The sequence below is a fragment of the Lissotriton vulgaris genome, chromosome 5, assembly GCF_964263255.1.
Source record: "Lissotriton vulgaris chromosome 5, aLisVul1.2, whole genome shotgun sequence".
Lineage (NCBI taxonomy): Eukaryota > Metazoa > Chordata > Amphibia > Caudata > Salamandridae > Lissotriton > Lissotriton vulgaris.
The window spans coordinates 1,969,729,537-1,969,745,829 of NC_141693.1; the positions used below are offsets into that span (position 1 = coordinate 1,969,729,537).

The 16,293-nt window shown below is 44.2% G+C and overlaps 1 protein-coding gene across 22 annotated transcripts in view; it reads left to right on the plus strand.

Annotated features, from left to right (window-relative positions):
• GAPVD1 (GTPase activating protein and VPS9 domains 1) overlaps nt 1-16,293 on the plus strand; it is a 304,659-nt gene that overhangs the window by 242,270 nt on the left and 46,096 nt on the right. For all 22 annotated transcript variants that reach the window (XM_086924684.1, XM_086924695.1, XM_086924697.1 and 19 more), the window contains 2 exons: nt 4,691-4,820; nt 5,378-5,487. In XM_086924684.1, coding sequence (XP_086780810.1) covers nt 4,691-4,820; nt 5,378-5,487 — 240 coding nt within the window. The remainder of the gene's footprint in view (nt 1-4,690; nt 4,821-5,377; nt 5,488-16,293) is intronic.

Genomic DNA, 16,293 nt, shown 5'->3' on the forward strand with positions numbered 1-16,293 from the left:
AAGCAAACGTGAGCGACACAAGTGAGCAAAATACCAAAGCAAACGTGAGGGAGAAGCGGCGGTGGGGAGGGGAGGAGCGGTGACATTACAGGAGTAAAAAGCGTGCAAAGTAACTGCAATATAGAGAAAAGCAAACGTGAGCGCCACAAGTGAACAAAATAACAAAGCAAACGTGAGGGAGGAGCGGCGGCGGGGAGGAGCGGTTACCGGCGCTAAAATGACAATCATGAGAGGTGCGTTATAAAGCTAAAATAACAATTGTGAGAGGTGCGTTATAAAGCTAAAATGACAATCGTGAGAGGTGCGTTACAAAAGTCACAATCGTCAGCCAGAGGTAGCAGGCTGGGCATTACAGGAGGAAAAAGTGACGTGTGCAGGTTACAAAAGCGTACAAAGTAACTGCAATATATGGAGGAAGGCTCTGGGGGACCCACAGACAACGTCAGGGCGGGCGGGGGCCCTGAAGCATAATTGCTCCCGGACAACGTCGGGACGGGCTGCTAGTGTGTATATATATATATATATATATATATATATGTGTATATATGTTATGTCATTTATATAATGCACACCTAGCTGGTTAGCCAGGGAGCTCTGTACATCAACATTGGATGTGCACATTTTCATTTTACAATGGCATTTTGCTTTGCAAGTTTACAATTACCTTGCATTTTTTATGTAGTTGCACGTTTTAGGCACAAGGAGATTTGGTGATTTGCCGGGAATCACATGATTTACAGTCTCGTGCCAGGATAAAGAATCCGGTTTAAGTCTACTGCTTAATCACTTGATCACTTAAAAAAAATATATTGTTCAAAATTAAGTCAGCAGTATCATAGTTTCAATCATTCATTAAGTGAGGAAAGGTGTAGGAAGCTGGCTCGTTATGTGATATATCAAAAAGCTGGTATACCATGTAGAGAGTCCAGAGGTTCCCTTATGAGTGTACAGGGGCTTGCTATGCAATCCCAGATGTTCTTTATTAGAGAGTAGTGTTGTTGAGCAGCCCTATGCTTAACACAGAGGTGTGCAAGACATTTATGAAAAAAACACAATGATTGATAAATGACAACACTATTCAAGAAGGAGATCCACACCAATTTCTAAAAATAGCAAGTACTTTTTATACATGATTTGGTATCGGAAGAAAATCATTCAAGTAAGTACGTTTTTAACTATACATTCTTTTCATTTTAAAAAGTGGACAGTGCAGTTTCTGATTTCTGCTATGTTATCATATGGAAGGAAGAGCAAGGTCTGCAAACGTGTACAGTACATCAACTTACAAGACTAATCTCCAGGAGTTAAGGTAAGTGGTGGGCAAGGACAAAGGCAGCGCCAACAGTACACCACCAGCGGCACGAGGGCAACTGGGTTGCAGGGTGCAAATCCATGTCAGGAGCCCAATACATTTCATTGGGGATCAGTCACTGTAAAGAGGCTGCAACCTCTGGCTAGGAAGCCAGTCCGGCTGAACCAGCTAGTGGGCTCAAACCTTGCAATGCTCTGTGATTGGGGCACCTTTGGTCCTCTTCTTCAAGGCCCAGGGGTGACTGGTGCAGGGATGTCCTTAGTCATCGAGATTTTTCTTACCAGAGCAGTCGTCGGTGAAGGGGCCTGCATGCAGAGGCTGCAGGCGACGTCGTGGAGTCCAAAAGTGTTGAAACCATGATGGACTCAAACTCTGGAGGGCTAGGGAACCTGGTTGGCACTGGTGGCTCACTTCAACTCGGGCCGGAGGTGATGGGTTTAGTGGTGGTTTCAGGTGTCTGGTTATGACAGTTCCAGTGACCTCAGACTTCTCTTTTGGAGATTCTTGAGAACATGCTGTTCATGGGAGGCCTTTAGTCTTTTTCTAAGGCAGGCTGTCCTCCCACGTTTGTGGAGTCACTGCTGCAGGACGAGTCGACTTGGGCACCATTTTTGATGAGGGATGCAGACAGGCCAGCAGGGTTGGTACCAGGTCAGCTCCTTCTTCTCTCTTGGCTTCTGCGGCTCTTCTGTGCCCTCGCTCTTCCTAGGTCGTCAGAATCTGCTTCTCTGGTTCCAAGGACTCCCTTAAATACTGAATTTAGGGGCATTAGGGGAGAGTAGGGTAGTAGCCAATTGTCTACTGACCCTTTTGAGTCAATACACCCCTGTATGACCACTTCCAGTGTGAAGTGGGCATAACCCTGTCCCAGAATTCATAAGTATGCTATCACAAAGAAGGCTACTTCTGAAAAATCGTGTCCACTTCAAAGTAGCCCACTTTAAAGGTGGTACTAGCCTGGAGGTGGCACGCCTACCTTACTAGCTAATTTTCCCACCTGTCCAGGTGCCAACGGGGCTCTGAACAGGGTTGGTGGCTTCTTCTCTTTTTGGGGGAGCCAGATCTGTATTCCAGAGGCAGCAGCTTCTTTGAAGCTCCCGGCCCAAGAGTCTAATAATCAGATTATCCTGTGGGAGGATGTGTTACACCCTCTTCCCGGACAGGCTTTTGTACTGGGTCTCCTGAGAGCGAAGGCTTGCACCCTCGGATGTCAGAACAGTGTCTCTGGTGGTAGGCTGGCAGAAACCAGCCAGCAAGCACACCAGAGGCTGGTAGGTTTTCATGGGGTACCACTAAGGTGCCTTCTGGGTGCATGTATTGGTGAATTCAACACTGGCATCAGTGTGGGTTTACCAACACAAGATTTTTTTTTATAGCAAACAGCCCTATTTTTAGTGAAGCCATCCTGTAGCTGGGGAACTCGTCTTCACCAGTGTCCAGCACAATTTTTAAAATGGCTTCACTAGTCACCAGCACTAGGGCATAGTATCTGCTCATGCAGGTATGCCCTCACATTGTAATATTCAGCACCCTGCTTTAGGGCTTGTAGGCCAGCTGTAGGAGTGACTTGCAAATCTTGCATGCAGTGGTAGGGGACGTGCCACTCAGGGATGTGTGACGTGTTTTCACTTTTGTCTGCACCAAGACACGTAGCCTGCAACAGCAGTCTTACATGGGCTTTGGTGAGGGTGGCACAGTTAGGGTGGCATATTCGTGCTGCAGCCCTTAAGGGCCTTTTATAACCTTAAGCTGTAGGCACCAGGGTACAGTTTACTAGGGCCTTACAGAGGGTGCTAAAGGTTTTGCCAACTGGGGGAACAATTGTACAGTTTTGGGGAAGAGCTCTGGCACCGGGTATCTGGTTAGCAGGAACCCAGTGCACTTTCAGTCAAAATCACATCATGTAACAGGGAAAAAGTGGGGTGACCATGTCAAATAGGGTTACTTCCTACACAAGGGATATATAAACTACACTCTGCCTGGTATAGAAGAAAAGTTCTGGTCACACTGCTGATTCTCAAAATCTTGGTACGTGGCCACGACCGCTTTACGTGACTCAGTGCAGTGCATGGACAGTTGTTCCATGCCCACCGGCAGGCTTTGTGTGCTCTTTTAAAATAGAGAACCAGTTCTAGACCTCATATTGAAACGGTCACGTCCAGGTCTCTCTACACATGTGCTAGGTTAGCATGATGCCAGGATCATATAAGAAGTCGGATTACCAGTTTCACCAGCAAACCTTCAGCGCCAGGGTACGTGCCTGTTTACTATGCAGGGGACATTTCCATACTACTGCTGATAGTATTGCAAAGCAAAACCACCCAAACTGAGGGCATTGCCTCAAAATGGCAAAAAGAATGTGAGCCAGCCTGAATATTGATGCAGTCGGCAATGAAGGTTGATAAACAACTATAGTGAATGAAGTCCCCCGGCAACTAATGCAGTGAGTAGGTAAGTGGACAAAGCCTTACCATTTGCAAAATATTCTAGGTCTCCGATTAAAGAACAATGCGATCAGAACCCTGCTAAAAGTAAATATTGCCATAAACCTCATAATCACTTTAGGCCACATGTTTTTCATTGATGTAATTAAAATAGAAGGTGGGTAAGACTTGTGTGTGCTCAGGACCAAAGGTTTGTTGAAAGGGCAACTGCAATCAAACCGATCTAAAGCTTCATGCCAGTGTAAGCATGCTTCTGTAGACAAAGGTACAAAGTCTGTGTTGTGACTTATATGATTTGTCAGCTCTGAAGTCAGTCAGTTTTGTTCAGGCTGAACAGTGATTAGGTATCTTTCCATGTTTAGACTATGCTTTTTTGTATTCAACTTTTAGCATTTAATACCTCATTTAACACCTCAAAGATAACTGGATAGCACATTGGGAACTGAGCCTTTTCTATCCTAAAAGTATTAACTTGTGATATATTAGCATTGCCTTATGATAGCATTTTGCAATGTCAGTGAATGTATGAGATACCGTTTTCCAACATTATCTAGCCTTTCTGTCATATTAACCTCACTAGCATTATATTTCAATTAAATAATGTCAAGTGGAAATACATGATCACTATTAATATTTCAATATTGCTTTGGTGGTCATCTGGAGATAATGGCGGACTCTTTCATGCTTTCTTCTGTACATTTTAAGATTAAAAGTTTAAAAGTTCCAGACTTCCACTATTAACATAAATACTTAAATATCTGTTTGGTGGTTAGATATCAGCAGTGGGTATAGATTTGGGTCTGGATTCCAGTGTTGTGATTTAGTTTCCGTAGTTCTAGCAGCATTCCTTTAATAGCCAGATACTAATGAAAGTCTGACTGCCGTACTTATTTAACCTTTATATTTTCCTCTTTTCCTATAATGAACATTTCAGAAGGTGTAGGTGATGGTGAAAGTGTTCACGACTCCCCAAGGGATGAGGCCTTACAGAACATCACTTCAGACGATCTCCCAGACTCTGCCAGCCAAGTTGCACTTCCGCTGGAATCTGTTTTTTCATACAGGTAATGATATTGGCCATGTTTTTTCATGTCCATGGCTGACAATAAATATTTGCCATAGATCATAAGAGCGTATCAGAAGCATATCACCTGTACTTGCCCTCCTTTTCAGACTCAATAGGATATTAAGAGACACACCACAAGCAGTCTCAAGCTGAATAGCCTGTGCTGGTGAAAGTGCGCCCTCTCCCCAAAGTGGCTTATGAATGGTATAGCAGTATTTAGAGAGCAGTCATTGGAGCATAAAGAAGACAACATGGCTCTGAATCTCATTTAGAATAACACCAGTTTCTGGATTTGATCAGTCTACTTGCTAGTTGTGCAGTTCATCACCATTGAACCCAACCTTGACAAAGGAGATGTTGTGATCCCAGTGGTTCTGGCACTATTATTTGTGTACATTACAGTAGAAATTGTTTAATTGTGTTATGGGAGTACGGAATCAACGCATGGAAAGTTTGAAAATGTCTTCTATAATTTCTGTGTTTATTGAATTTTTTTAATCCACTAGTGATAATTTATCATTGTTTTTATTGAAGAAATCTATTTCTGTATTTCAGAGATGCTAAGAAGAAGCTTCGTATGGCACTGTGCTCAGCTGATGCAGTTGCTTTTCCATTGGTGTCCCATTCCACACGGAATGGTCTGCCAGATCTCAACGACCCAGAAGGTAAACCTAGATGCTAATTTTATGGTATGTGCTGCATGACTTTTCCAAGTGGGCCTGTTTGCTCAGCTCTTTTTTTAAAAAATTTTTTATTAAAGAGTTTAATATAGCGCGAACTAGACCGAGACATCGGGTATCCGAGTGCTTTACATGAGCACCAGTTTCCTTACATGAGGACACATTCATTTTTGTTAGGTACGGGGAGATTAAGAGATTTTCCCAGAATTACAGGATGTTGAGCGTCGTTGCCGAGACCCGGTTCCTCAGTTTCGAGGTCGAACGCTCTAGCCGCAAGGCTACATCCTCTTACCTTTTGTTGCTCGATAGTTTTATTTGGTAGATCAGGTTAGTTCAGCACAGTATTTCTCAGCACTCTATTTCTCATTACCTGGTCAATATGACATCAAAGAAGACATGGAAAAGAGAATGAACATATACAAAGACATTTTTATTATTTATTCACTCATGCTATGCTGGTCTCTGGGGATGGCACTGAGGCGAACTATGTACATTCCAGTTCCCTAGAACTACTGAGAAGAGAATTGCTCAGGGATTCCCCGTTATAAGGGGCAGTAAAATGTATCACTGAAACAGCCGGGAAGTTTTCCTTCCGAAACATTTCATTGTGTCTTATGTTAGACTACACATCAAACTTGAATGTTTTTATTTGTCTTTGTAGTTTAAATTTCACTGCCAGCCTTATGTGGCAACGCTAGAGTTTATGTGCCTTAATGCACATTGCTTTGCAAGCATTACAACTGTGTTTCATAATAAAAAAATAAGAAAAGTAGGTAGCATTTACAATTTGAAAATATTGTTTCTACAGAACACTGGGTCAGATCTACAAAATCATGGAAAGATTCCTTAATAGCGAATATTAAGGACTCCATGTTAGAGATTCATTATGCTTTTGTACATCAAGGTATTGCGTGGAAACATTCGACATTTTCAAACTGCAAAAGCAGAAACATGGTTACGGTATTCCGTGCCCCTGGAAAAAAGTATAAAATGGGAAAACTAATCAAGAAATGCGTAAAGGTATTATCCAGCATAAACCCAGGATCAGCTGTTGTGTCCAAGCAGCACTGTTGTAAAACTAATTCATGGATCACGCCTATGATACAGAGGACATTAGATGGACTGTTTTTGATATCATCAATTCTAACCTAAGGGGGTGAGTATTACTAAAACAATACCAAAAACAAGTCCGCTTAATTCTCAGATTTAACACAGTTCTAACTCTTGTGACTGAAGTTTCTAGCTTCACAACATTTAACTGCCCATGCTTAATTCACGCTTCATTTAGCATTCAGACACCAACATTAAAGGCTTAATTTCAGCCTTTTGGCTTCATGACTTTGACCCAGAAATACCAGTACAACCATGCTTCTTTTCTTAAAATCCATCATTTCTTTCTGGGATTAAAGCATACTAAGCACTCCATTACAGAAGCAGAAGACTGTGCTACTTCCCTCCAATCAAGCTGTTAGTATATTCTCTGTTTCTCAACAATCTTCAAGTAGACATGTATTTTATATATGTACCATTTTCCCCCTTCAACTCGACCCCGTAGCTGGGGTGCCCTTGAATTTCACACAAATCCCTCCTTTTGTTTTTTGTGATGCAGAATCGCAAGACAACTGTATTTATTATAGCGCCCTACTCTCACTGTGTCCTTACCAATCTTAGGTATGTTTCCCATCTAGGTTTAAGTGATGGGGTTGCCAAAATGTTTTTCCCTGTTTATTTACTTTTGCCTCTCACATTTGTTAGCTTTTTTATCCTCATATTTAGTCTTTAAATGCCTATAATTAAAACACACCTCAAGAAAGGTACTTCATCGCAATATAGCGCACTTGGGTGGCACACCAATATTTTTCTAAATTGTTACTGAAGTATCCTTTCCCTCTTTTTGTTTTCCTCCGGTTTAAAAGGTTCAAGGCCTGACCGACCCCTTAATCACTAGTGGTTGTAAAGGGTCAGATAACCCATGCCTTCTGAAAGAGGTGCCCAATCTAGCCTAGGAAACTGACAGGAACAGATTAAATGAACAAATAATCACATTTTCTTATTGATACAAGCGCACACCTTCCATTGGCAATCTGTGATAAGCTACATATGGTTTATCCAGGCTTGATTAAGTAGCATCTCTATGCTATCCCTTGGCTCAAAAGTCAGGAACCGGTTTTCTGCCAATAACACAAAGTATCTATCTGGCACTCTTTTGTCTTTACGATGTTTATTTTGTTTATTGTAATAAAAAAGTACCCGTTCTGGCAGTTTTTTTGCCTCAAATTTCACTTATGTTCTTTGTTATTTTGTCTCTTTTAACTGTTGTATGCTCTGTGTATGCAGCAGCATTTTCATTGGTATGAGCAAATGCTTTATTTAAATAATTGCTGATTATATTGAATGAAAAATACGTTTATGATCAATTGATTAATTTGGTCATTTTTTATGAATATTAAAATGCATGATAATACACGCAAAGTCACTTCTTGGTTCACAAACTCCTCAGTGGCGCATCTGATTTGATCAGCAACGTGCATAATTTGCTGTGCATCTTTTTTTATTTTATTTTTTAAAGGGAAATGGTCTCTCGTGTTTTATATAGCGCAAACATGACACGTCTGGGTATCAAAGCGCTGTACATGTAGCAATCAAGTCATATGTAAAGGGAAAATAAAATGACAATCGGAGCAGGAATAAGCATGGAGCAACATAATCATTAAGCATAGCAGTTCCAAGATCCCCTGGAGTCCACCGAATGCTGGGCAAGCTGAGAAGGTTCAAGACTCCTAGAGAAGGAATCTATGTATCAAGGGTATTTTTACTTCTTTTTTTAAGGAGGCAGGTGAGGAGTTGGTCCTGGTTTCAGGTGGTAAAGTGTTCCAAATTCTTGGGACAAGACTGGAGAAGGAGCGGTTGTAAGTTTTTCTTTTTGTTGAACTTCTGTGGTTTCAACTGTAGGGAGTTAGTGCTTCTTAAAGAATGACTAACCCCAGGCTAGCTAGAGATTTTTTTTTAGTAGACAGGAGTATTATGGCGAAGGGCCTTGTGCGTCGTGCATGCAGACTTCAATTGGATTCTAACTTCAAACGGGAGCCATTTTTGATGTTTTAGGTCTGGAGCAATGTGGTCGATTATCCTAGAACCTGTTAGGAGTCTGGCAGTCGAGTTCAAAGTGTCTTTTAACAGGAACATCTTTACTTTTGTTAGGCCAGGTGTAATAGCACACCCTTAATCTAATCGGGAGATGACTAGAGATTGTACTCCTAGCTGGAAATCCATATGAGGCAAGGAAGGGTTTGATTTTCCTTGTTTGTTGGGTATTTGGCTCCCCTGATGGTTGCTCTAATATGATCTTCCATATTCAGATATTTGTTCAGTGTTAGGCCTAGAGATCGAGTAGAGCCAGTAAAGTGGGAGAGCATTTAAGGTCAGTGAGTTGTTTGAGCCATTCTTCAAGGGGGGCAGAGAGAGATTGTGAGAGACGATCCATAGGAATTCCGTTTAGAGGGTGTTGGGCATGAGGGGATTATGGGTCAGCCATTGTTGGGATTTCAGAAGAGTGCAGTTTAGTGTTTTGATATCTTCAGGTGAGGAATTTTCAAGTACAATTCTATGTCATCAGGGTACATGTGGAAGTGAATGTTTGATATGCCTCAACAAGTCAGTAAAAGGCCCTATCAACAATTCGAATGGACTGGGTGAGCTCATGGAGCCTTGAGGTCCTCAGTTCAGTAACAGCGTAATGCCAGATAGGGATTCATAGTCTTTGATTCTGTGAGGTCGATTATGAATGAATGAAGCAAACCAGTTTAAGATGGGACCAGATAACCCCATCCTATTTTCCAGGATGTTAATTATGTGGTCATGTTTGACCGTATCAAATGCAGTGGAAAGATAAAGAAGTATTAGTAGACGGGCTTCATTCTGATCAAGGAATCTCATGGCATCTTCAATAGTGTGTCAGAGCTGCTTCAGTGCTATGACCAGTTCTGAAGCCAGATTGCTAGTGGTCCAGAAGTTGGAATTGTTCAATGTCGTTGCAGAGTTGTAGGTGTACACATTTCTCATGAAGCTTTGCAAGATTGGAAATTGGGTGAAAATTGTTGGGTTCTGACTGGTCCGTATTAGTTTAAAAAAAATGTTTTAATTGGGGTGACCTGACCTATCTTTAGGCAATCAGGATCCGTGCCCTGAGATGGAGATGCTTTAACAATCTTTGTCCATAAAGGGAGTATGGAAGATCTAAGTTCATTGATGAGCTTAATGGGGAGGAATAATCAAATTAGTTAAAGGGACAGTAAGTTTGTCCTTGAAGGAAGGGGGGGGGGGTCATCATTATGGATGGGAATGTAGTGTGGCCTAGGGGCAGAGGAGGTGTGAGCTCTCTAGGGTGTAAGGGAAGGTCTGCCGTCCTGAGGGATCAACGGTGGTGGGGCAAGAAAAGGCTGGCAGTAGAGGGCTCGGAGAATGACTGCGGGATTTGATGCTAGGTTGAGGAATAAGAAGAGGGCTAATAGGTGCGACAACGATGGGCATCCTCTGCTGTTGGGAGGTCGTTTTGAGCAAGTCTCAGGGGTATGTGGTCGATAAGGTCACCATACATACAATAGGCTGAGGCTGTTGACCATTCTCGGGCAGTGAGTATAATTTCTAGGCCTTCTATGAGTTAAGGGCATGCACCGCTCCAATAAGTGGTGTTAGAAAGTGCCTCTTTTGACACTTTTTGACTGAAAATGTATGTGGTTTTGATTGTAGTGCACAGGGTCTCTGCCAACCAGGTCCCCTGTGCCAGTGCTTCTTCCCTAAAACTATTCCACAATTGGCCCTTTATGCCCCCTTTAAGTCCCTAATAAATGGTACCTGGGTACCTAGGGCATTGGGACTGAAGAGGGTCACCTTAGCCATGCTGACTCCCACTGCAGCATGCCTGGCCTGGTGCAGACAAAACAACAAAGTTGACATGGCTCGCTGCCTGTGTGCCATGTCACCACTCTAGCAGGCCTTACAGCCCTAAGGCAGGGTGCACTTTTCCATAGGTGTGGGCATATCTGCATTAGCATTTATGCTCCTACAATATTTAAGTCCATTCTGAGATATTGTAAGTGCCAGGGAAGCCATAGAGAGTACGTAAGCTGGAAATTCGACCCCTCTCGTTCCCCAGCACCATGATGGCTTTTCTGAACCCAGGAGTGTTTGGTACCAAACTACTCCTCTCGATAAACCCACACTGATGCCTGTGTGGGATTTATTGAAACATGTACTCAGAGGGCACCTCAGAGTTTCCCCCTGAAAACCTACCAACCCTGGTGTGGTCACAGTGATAGTCAGCCTGCTACCACCAGAAGTGTTTCTGGATCATTGGGTCAAGAGAACAAGAGAAATGCCTACTTCAGGATAATAAAGCGCACAAAATTGGACTTCTTCAGCCGCCTATTGGACCAAGCAAAAAACAGGCCAAGAAAACTCTTCGAACTAATCAAAACCCAAACAAAAGCACAACCCCTACAATCAAGTAGCACAACAAGCGACACCCCACACTGTGAAGACTTCTCTGCTTTCTTTAAGCTAAAGACTGACAACATAAGAAATGACCTCATCATGGATGTAAGCCGATTCCCCAACCACACAAGAATGGCTAACACTCAACCTAAAAACATGGCTTCCTGGCAGTACTTCGATACCTACTCGGAAGAAACAATACACAAACTGCTCTGCACCTTGAAGCCCTCTAACCACCACACAGACCCTCTACCTGCTAATGCTGTAAAAGACTTCATCCCCCTGCTCCTCCCTCTCTGGACCAAAATCATCAACTGCTCCCTGCAACAAGGCCTCATTCCGGACTCCCTCAAGGTGGGGCAAGTCACTCCTATACTCAAGAAACCTACAGCTGATCCGACTGACCTAAACAATTACCGACCCATCACCAATATTCCCACCCTGGCCAAACTGCTGGAGAAATGTGTCCAACTCCAACTAACAAGACACATTGACCAATTTGACCTCCTCAATTCTCATCAATCAGGATTCAGAGCGAAACATAGCACGGAAACAGCTATGACACACATAATTGATGACGCCCTCCAAATTCTTGACCGCAATGAGTCCTGTCTCCTCATCCTTCTTGACCTCTCGTCAGCATTTGACACGGTCAAACATGAGAACCTGCTGGAACTGCTAAGCACTAGAATGGGTCTATCGGGAACGGTTCTCAAATGGTTTTCGTCCTTCCTACACAACCGATCTCAGAAGTTCAAGATCGATAATGTGCTATCTGCACCTGTGCCTGCGGATCTAGGTGTTCCACAAGGATCCTCCCTCTCCCCCACTTTGTTCAACCTCGTCATGGAACCGCTCGCCACCTTGCTCCAAGCTTCTAATGTCCAATTCCATATGTACGCCGACGACACACAACTGTACCTAAAGCTTCAATCTCCGGAAGATATCAAACATCTGAACTCCACGCTTATTAACACTCAATCTTGGCTAGCCGATAATCACCTCAAACTAAATGCTCTGAAAACTGAGTTCCTTCTCATCTCACCCCCGGCGAAAATTTCCACCACCCAAACATGGCTCAACAACCTAACAGCACTTAATGTCCAACCCACCATCGTGGACTCAGCGAAATCTCTAGGCATCACACTGGACGCCAAGCTCAACATGCAGCAACACATCAGCAAAGCCACAAAAGTAGCTAATTTCCAAATAAACACACTGAGGAAAATCAAACCCTTCCTTCCAACTGAAGACTTTCGAACTGCTGTACAAGCGTTAGTCATCCCTCGAATCGACTACGGAATTGTGACCCTCAGTGGACTCCCGCTATCCACAACAGCACCCTTAAGAGCCTCCCTGAACGCTGCTGCAAGACTCATTACTGGCTCAAGAAAACATTCGCATATTTCCCCAGATTTAAAGTCCCTAAAATGGCTGCCGTTTGAAGCCAGAATACAACTAAAAATTGCAGTTATGACACACGCGGCCGTGCACCACAATGCACCCAACTACCTCGCTCAAAAATTGTCCATATCAGGAGGTTCGAGGTCCAATAGAAGCTCAAAAAATCTACTCCTGAAACCCCGTAGATTCAGGAAAGAGAAAACCTACAAGCGCTCCTTCTCAGGAATGGCACCCAGGATCTGGAATGCGCTCCCGCCTGAAACTAGGCGTATCTCCTCCGCTGCACTCTTCAAGAAAGAGGTGAAAACCATCCTTCTGGCCAAGATCTCCTGAACCTTATAGGTAGTGGTTCAGAGACTCTACATTGCCTGGTATCAATGCTCACCTTGTCCTTTGGCATTATACCTCTACCTGATGGTGACACTACTTCGCCTCTTTCGTCCTACCGACCAATATATGAGACACATTGGGTCACAGATTCACCCTCCCGATGCCATCACTCAGTGCGCTCTCTACACTAAAACACTGTTATAAGCTTGCCACACACCCAAGGTGTACCTGAACACCTATATAATGTGATCCATGACTTGTGCAGTTTTATTACCTGTTCACCTGACTGTATATTGATTTGTTTATGTATGTTGTTTTATTATTATCCTTCATGTTAGTGACTACTACATTGCTCCCATTACCACTGTTCTTTCCTACTGCCCCTACCCTGCCATTGTGAAGCGCTCTGATATCTGTAAGGATCTTGTTCGCGCTATATAAAACTTTGAATAAATAAATAAAACCTCTGCTCTATGGGACCAGAAACAAAGCACATCCTGGGTGGAGGTGCAACACATCCTACCCCAGGATTGACACAGTGCTCGAGAGGGAAGCTTCAAAGGTCTGCCACCTTTGTAATGCCCCCAGACTCTGCTCTAGCAGCAGATGGCAGCTCCTGGTATACACCCCCATTTTGGACTGGAAAACTGACGGTAAAACGTAGGAAGACTAAGATGTGCTCACCTCTGCAAACTCCACCCCTAAGGTGGGGGAGGCGAGGTGAAGCATATCTTCTGTCCCCGCCCTCTTGAAGAAGGGGAGACCCCTCCAATCAGGGCTAGGGCTATGCCACCCTCTCACAGGAGGATGGCATAATTGAGGGTGTAGACACCCCAGGTAATGTGCCCATTGGACCTACCTGTCACTATTAAGATGCACTAAAATCTAGTATTTAGGTGGCTCCCCCAGACCCTGAAACTAGTGCATGCCGACCTAAGAAGCACGAAGGTGACGCCATGCAGCGAAGCCTAAAGAGGCCTACTTGGTTGGCTCCAGCCCTCCTGACCTGTCTCTAGCTCCAAAGACCCTGCAAAGAAGACCCCGCCTGTCCTGCAGCCAGTGACCTCCAGAACCCGAGGAGGTCTGCCTGACCTTTGATAGAGACCAGAACTCCTGAGGACAACGGAGCTGTCCCTAAAAAATCTACACAAAGGACTCTGGTGCCCTCCGGAACTGCAAGTCCTGACCACTCTACTCACGAAGCCTCTGACCCGTGTCCAGGTGGCCCATCGATCCAGAAAAGGTTCCCCAGCGATACTGACCCCAAGTCCAGTGTTGGCTAACCCCTCCTGGTCTCCACAAAAATGCCTTCAGTGTGAATCCAGAGGCTGCCCCTGACAGCGACCGGCCCTGGTAAGAAAACCTGACGTCCAAGGACACCCCTACCCCTGAAGCCCCTGGTCCTTCGGGAGCCCGACCGACGGTGTCTCCATGACTTACAGCATCTCAACTTACTATGCTGTCGCTGGGTTCCTGCGCACACCCTCCAGTTCAACGCCTGCAGCTTGTTTTCAACTAAGTTTCTCCAAAGTTTCTCCATTGCGCCCCCAATGCTGTATTTGCAGCCTGCACCCGGTCACCCCTGTGCTAGTGGTGGTGTTAGTTTGCCTTGTGGCCCCACCTATGCTTGCCATAACCCCCAAAGCTTTGCCCATGCAACAAACTTACGTACCTGCAAGCAGCGTGGCTTCAAACACCTCCAGTCTCCATTGAAACACTTTTGGCCAAATATGACCTCTGCACGCCGCTGCCCCTGTGCTGCTGGTGCTGCAACCTTTGTGCTCACCTGAACCTTGCCCTCTGCTGGCGTTAACCTAAAGTACTGGAACTGTAATTTGGGTACTTCTCCATGAGATTGCATTGTTGTTTTCCTCCATAGGATAACATTGAACTGTTTAAAAATTGCACTGTGTTGACTTGAGAAAGACTAAAGTTATTTTCCTGAAAGATTTACTTACCTTTGTGCGAAGATCTTAGTTTTACAATAAAACTTGAATAAAACTTATTTTTTATAAAATTGGTGTGAGTCGTGTGTCATTATGTCTTACACTCATCTATGTAAGGCCTAAGGCTACTCGCCCACACCACCACTAATAGTACATTTTAGGTTTACATTGACCCTTTACACTTCTGGGGGAATCTCTGGACTCTGTGCATGGAATAACCACATAGTGGTATTCCTTGTAGAGAGCCAGCTTCCTGCACTGGTGGTGCAGCGGTGATGTACAAGGCTTGACGTTTGTTGTACCACTTGATCAATAAGTGATTTCACAAGAGGAAATCCAAAATTGTCTTTTGTTAAAATATTTTTACAATTTGTTTAAACTAGTAATATGTCCTTGGTTAAGTTCCCTACTGTTTAGAAATTAAAAATCTCTAAAGTAGTTAGGCCTTCGTAGTCCGTAGCATTTTCTTAAAATATGTTTCTAATAAGACCACAAACTACTTTAAAAACTAGGACTGATACTCCAAGTGGAGAAGTGTGGCTCAATGGTTAGAAGAGGCAGACCATGAAGCAGAGTTCAGACCCGGGACCAGGGTTCAATTCCCGACGCGGCAGGGTCTTGAGCCCAAAATGTACTCGGACTCGATAATTCTCGCTTCGGTGCCTGTTCGAATCACGTGTTCACACTCTGCAACTCTGGGCAATAGCTTGCTTAATCTCCACTATGGCCCCCCGCGGCGGGATGCCTGGCTTTCACCTTGGGGGTGCCCAGTACGGGTTATCTCACAGGGAAAAACCAGGACGGGTTCCCAAAGCAAGCGCTTAAAGACCGTTGGTGATAATGCGCTATATAAATATAAATTACTATTACAATTACAAGGACCTCCCAGGAGCTTAACCTGTGCCCCTATGCACATCTGAACATGTCACTACTCAAAGATTTTTGCAAAGCATGGATGCTTGCAGTGGCTCCCAAACCCACAAACGCCGATCTCCAGCAGTTGCTGGCAGAGATTGACAAGGCCATGGCAAGTCAAACTTCCCCCACTGGGGAAGAGGATGATGAATCCCAAGAGATAGAGTAAAGGGACTCGGAGTCCATCACTACCCCCCTCAGATAGTAACACCGCTAGGGGTGTCCCCGGCAGTGTCCCAAATGAGGTAGATACTGAAGATGCAGATCTTCAGAAAATGGCCAAGAGGATAATCTTGAAGGCTAAACTCTTGGCCATAGAAAAAGAGAGCTGAGATGGGCTGGGGACCCATCTCTGGTGGCGGCAAACAACTAAATAGGGAGGTGTAGAGTCTTTTGACTCTAAAATCCCCATAGGGATTGTCTTTAAATTCTTTGAGGGTGAGGATATCACTAAGTGGTTCATTGCATTTGAGAGATCCTGTCTTGCGAGACAGGGCCACATGAAGCCGTGGTGTGCTTTCCTGTGGGAAATCTTCCCAGGGAAGTGCAAAGATAGACTCCTGACACTCAATAAGGAAGGTGCTACATCCTATGACCTCATGAAGAGTACCCTGATTGAGGGCTTTGTATTTAGTACTGAAGAGTATAGGATCAGAGTCCGAGAAGCTCAAAAACCCAGAGCCAGAACTGAGTAGATTGTGCA